At 36.6% G+C, this 5,224-nt stretch overlaps 1 protein-coding gene across 1 annotated transcript; it reads left to right on the forward strand.

Moving 5' to 3' along the window:
• Positions 1 to 1,256: 1,256 nt before the first annotated feature.
• LOC104166346 (nucleoporin Nup37-like) lies at positions 1,257 to 4,904 on the forward strand (the record flags this gene model as incomplete). Its single annotated transcript, XM_009706236.1, has 3 exons — positions 1,257 to 1,483; positions 3,738 to 3,862; positions 4,832 to 4,904. Coding segments are annotated over exons 1-3 (354 nt in total), but the record flags the coding sequence as incomplete, so codon positions are not given.
• Between the last annotated feature and the right edge of the window lie 320 nt (positions 4,905 to 5,224).

The raw sequence follows: 5,224 nt of genomic DNA on the forward strand, positions 1-5,224 counted from the left end.
GAACTCGGGGCTTCGCCTGCTCAGCCCCAAGAGCGGAGCTGGGTCCGGGCCCTCGTCCTTGTCCGAGCACCGATAGCGCTGTGTGACTCTGGCAGTCGCTCGGCAGTAGCAGCTGGGCCCTGAAGGGAAAAGGAGGGGGCAGGTGGTTAAAGTGGGGGGGCAGGCGGGCACCCATAGGGCTCAGCTGCCCCAATTGTGTTTCCTAAAGGAATGAAGCTAATGGCATTCTTGGTATTTTCGCCTAGAGCTAGGCTGGTGGCCTGTGTTCGTGGGAAGCCCTAAAGGAAGAAAACTATGGATATGATTAAAGATTGTATTTGACCTTAGGAGCACAGCTATACAAGTTGTATGGCTAAATTATTTATGTTATTGTGGTGGTTTGTCATATTAATTAACAAATAAACATTGCAACTATGGAGAGCCTCTTTGCGTCTCAGTGATGTCTGTGTCAAATCTGGGTGGCTCCCAAGCAAAATACTCAGTCTTGGATGCCAAGACCTTCAGATCGTTAACACAGCAAAATCTGTCAAGGTCTGAGTTTTAAAGCTGTTTATGCACGTGGTCTGTAATTAAAGGTCTGATTTCCCAAAAAGGCTTAAACTAGTTTCAAATTTGTCCTGGGACTAAAAGGAGTGGTTCTGAAATCAGTTGTGTATCTCGGCCTTTTCTGTTCTAGCACAGGGACATGATTTTCTTGAAAATTTGTTGACTACAGTAAAGTACAAGTTATTTGGTACACAGAGGTGAAGTTGCTCTGTCCACAGTTTTGGGATGGCTTAAGTCATGAAACCGTGTTTAAATATTAGGTATGACAGTATTCTTATTTACAGTTTTGCAGCCTTGATTAACTCTGCTTTTAGTTAGACACATACAGTCTTTAAAGAGGTACACAAGTGAAGAGAATTTGAAGGTAGTAATGTATAATTTCTTGTCATTTTGTTGAACATTAAAAAATTCTGTATGTGACTTTTCTGGTGTGTGCAGTTACTTAATTTCTTGTCTGGGTGTTGGGTTGCCAACAGTAGCACAAAATCTGCAGTTATTGCTGAAGTCTACAGAGACAGTTTTGAATGTATGTTAGTTAGGTTAGTTAGTCTTTTGATGAAACTACATGCTGCATCTCAAAATAATAAGCTTAAATGCAGCTATTGTGTTCTTAAATATGATGTTAACAGAAACTTTGATTTGTTGTGCCACAAATACCTTTTACACTTTTTCTTCATGCAAATGAATAATGTGTGCTTTTTAAAACTTTCTGTGTAGGAATATAGATTTTCATCTGGAGGGGACATCACTTCTGTGACACCTTGACTTTAGTCCGCTGAAAATGAAACAAGATTCTACTAGAAACACTGCTTACACTGTGGATTGTGAGGATTATGTGCACGTGGTAAAATTCAATCCATTTGATAGTGGAGATGCATGTTCCCTCATTGCATATGGTGGCAATAATTATGTAGTTGTTGGGACATGCAGATTTCAGGTTAGTTTGTGTTATTGTTGATTTTATTAGTTGCTTCCTGAAACTTACTTTGCCAGCACCTCTACTGCACAAAGACCCTGGTCGCCTTCCTGTTTCCTCCCCTCCTCATGTAATCAGGGGAGAGTTTTACTTGTTTATTACATTAACATGGGATATTTGTTCTTCAAGAAACTATATATATCTAAGTATATATATAAAATACACTGGTATAAATTACCATCCTGCCTGGTATAAAGTTCCTTTTGAATAGAATCATAGAATGGTTTGGTTAGAAGGGACCTTAAAGATCATCTAGTTCCAACTCCCCTGCCATGGGCAGGGACAATTCCACTAGACCAGGTTGCTCAAAGCCCCATCCAGCCTGGCCTTGAACACTTCCAGGGATGGGGCATTCACAGCTTCTCAAGGCAAACTGTTCCAGTGCCTCGCCACCCTCACAGTGAAGAATTTCTTCCTAATATCTAATCTAAATCTTCCCTCTTCCAATTTAAAACCATTACCTCCTATCCTATCACTGCACTCCCTGAATAGACTGCAAAGAAAACAGGAGTACTCTACTGGAAGAGTAATCCCATTTTAGTATCTCTTGCTAATGTTCATAACTGCTGTCTGAGAACTTAAGCACACAACTTTAGAAATATGTGACTTAATATTTACTGTACTTTGTTCTTTATCATCACAGGGTAATTGGCTCCTTTTTTGCACAGTTGTATTTTGTTCTATGTGTATTTGCTATTTAGATTAAATTATCTTCTAAACTTTCAGCTAGCCTGTGAAATGGCAAGATTACAACTACTTTCAACTTTAAAACTAAAGTGTCTGTGTTAATTTTATAGATATTTCTTTTAAGGAAGGACTGTAGAAATAATTACCTGATTTTACTTCTTTTCTTTCCCAATTGTTTTTACTGGATCGCTCTCATAGACTGTTAGAAACAGTAAAATATGTTTTCTTACCTTGAAATTATTTAGAGTCATCATATTATGAAAGTTTAAAAAAATGTAAAGTACTGTGTACTGCATATTTTTATACTGTATAAGATTTTTTTTTAATTAGGCGGGTTTTTTTGCCTAGGTGCTTGAAAATCAATAGGAGACAACTGTTATCTTTGGAATCTATCTTTAAGCTTTTTTCTTCAACTCGCTTCTGTATTATACAGTATTATTTTTGTACTTTATCTAATATGAATAACAGCATAACTAGTCTTACTATTATTCCCCAAAGTCTTACTGTTGGCTATTTTCTGAAAAACATCCAGTGCTAACCACAAAAACCTATTGTCATCTGTATTGCCCTCTGTCTTGTTTCTGGTGTAGGCTTTGAAAAGAAACTAATTAAAATTTTGACAACCACTGGTGCCAGGTAGGTTTTCTGTAATTTTTGCATCCTTCCCTCCCTTCCATATGTGGAGTCACTGAGTGTTTTAAAGTAGGGGAAGAAAATGCTATTCTTGCTTCCTGCTTCCAGAAGCATTTTAAAAACTGGATAATTTCATGCTTCCCCAGCTAGATTCTTCCTAGCCTCTACATTATGCAGAGGGCATACAGAGAGGTTCTTTACCTTAAAGCAGAATCATGACATAGAGAAAATTTTGTAGAAATATGCTTTGAGGTGCTCCACTAGATGTTTTGAAAACTTTTAAAAAGTTTTTTAGAGGTCAACTGATTGACTGAGTCCACAACCCCAACTCTTGTTTCATCTTTCCCAACATCCAGGGCGCTCAGCAGTGGGAAGAATAGACATTAGTAATTTTGGTCATGTTAGATGACAGAGGGTACCTTTCTAGCTCCTGCTGTTTGAAGAATGTTGTTCTGAAAGTGCCAGTGTTTTTCCATAGTGTAAAAACAATTTGGAGAGAAGACAGCTTAAATGACATGCTTGCTTTTGTTCCCATTGTTTCTTGTCATTGCAGTGTGTACTTAACATGCTAGTTGTATCTGTGAACATATTACGTGTACAAAGAATGGGCTCAGCATCTTCGTAGCTCAGTTCTGATTTTTGTGCTCTGTGTTGGCCTCTGGCTTGAGACTGCAATAATTTAATGTATTTTTAAGTACTTATGTATTTCAAGTTAATACTTTCTTTATCTTCCAGGTTTTCACTTTGAGGGTGTTGCAATCTAAAGATATCCCAGATACATGTAATTTTGAAAACCTTTCAATTTCATATCAATCTGAATTGTTAGAAGTCATCAAGACATTATTCTGGATTAGTTACTATAGTTAACTATTAGTTAACTATAATATTTCTATAGGAGGAGGATGCGGAAGTGGAAGGCATGCAATATAAGACATTAAGAACATTTCATCATGGAATCCGAGTTGATGCCATAGCATGGAGTCCAGAAACTAGACTTGATGCTTTACCTCCCCAGATAAGGTATTTGTAATAAATGAGTGTAATGAATCTCTTATGTGTTTTCCCTAATTCCTTAATATTGGACTAAGTTTAAAGCTTCTGGGTGAAATCTAATTCTTTAGAAATCACTGATGAAGTCTCTGAACGCATCAGTAGAACAACATTTTCATTCTTAATTTGTGGTGGTTTTTTTTTGTTCTACTTGTTGAGGCCATTGCTCCTCCCCCCAGTGAACTAGCAGTAAATAATTTTTTTTCCTTATCCATTATTTTAATGGACCTAAAATGTAGTGAATTCTCTTTTTGTACATCTGTGAGGAAGGAATTCTTTTAAGAACTTTACTAAGGATGAGACTATTGTAATGGCCTGCTTTATAAAGCTATTTGTAATGGTCTGCATAGTGTGGGCTGTGTTTAGGAGTAGGTCAGATTCTATTTGTGAGACCCATTGAGGGGTAAAAAGATAGTTAACTATTAAATGTGCACTCAAGAATGAAAATGTTTTCAATAGCTTGTAAGCCTCTTCAAAATTATGATGGTTTCTTACTGCTGCATTTTTGTACAGTCTTTTGTTTAAAATATGTTAGAAAGTGGTTTATGAATTTGTGTTTCAGTATCTTAAAACACTGATAATGAGGGTTCTTTTTTGTGCTCTCCCACTTAAACTTCTTCCAAGGGAAGTTTCAATGGCAGTTATGAGAGAGATTTCAGGTAATTGATAGTTGATTCAGATTTAGCTTTGTAAAATGTTTTGCGTTTCTTTCCACGAAAAAGTATTCTTGGCACTTGATACACACTATTTTATAGATCAGTTGGGATTGTAACTCTGCTTGTTGCCAAAGCCAAAAAGTTAAGATAGAAGCTTTCTTTTTTTTCAAAATCTGATTTTTCTTTTGCACGCCACTTTGCAGGTTTAAACTGAAGGGAAACTGATAAAAAGTCAACTATTGCAGTGTTAATTGACTGAAGGGCTTTTCTTTGTTGAGTGTAGGTTTTGTACTGCGGCTTCTGATAGGAAGTTAAGGCTGTTTACTTCAGACCTGCAGGACAAGACTGAATTTAAGGTAAGGGCAGCTAAACTGATTTTTAAAAAATTATTTAGTCTTTAGTGAAGTCTATTTTTTAACTGCCCTTCTGCCCCATTTTGCTTAATGTACTGTATGAGATAGAGCACTGAACTGTGATAAGTCCTATATCCATCATCTCTAGGGAAAATCATTGTGTTGTATATACCTTTCTGTCTTAAATGTGGGTATAATTGTAAGTATCGGCTACATGAACTTTTGATTTAGAAGTATTTATGTAACAATTTAACCAAATTGAAGAAAAGCAAGTAGAGCCTTAAGGATAATTTAAAATATACTCAGAATGTTCTACAGGTGAA

Source organism: Cariama cristata, unplaced genomic scaffold, assembly GCF_000690535.1.
Source record: "Cariama cristata isolate BGI_N322 unplaced genomic scaffold, ASM69053v1 scaffold29118, whole genome shotgun sequence".
In the NCBI taxonomy this organism is placed as follows: Eukaryota; Metazoa; Chordata; class Aves; order Cariamiformes; family Cariamidae; genus Cariama; species Cariama cristata.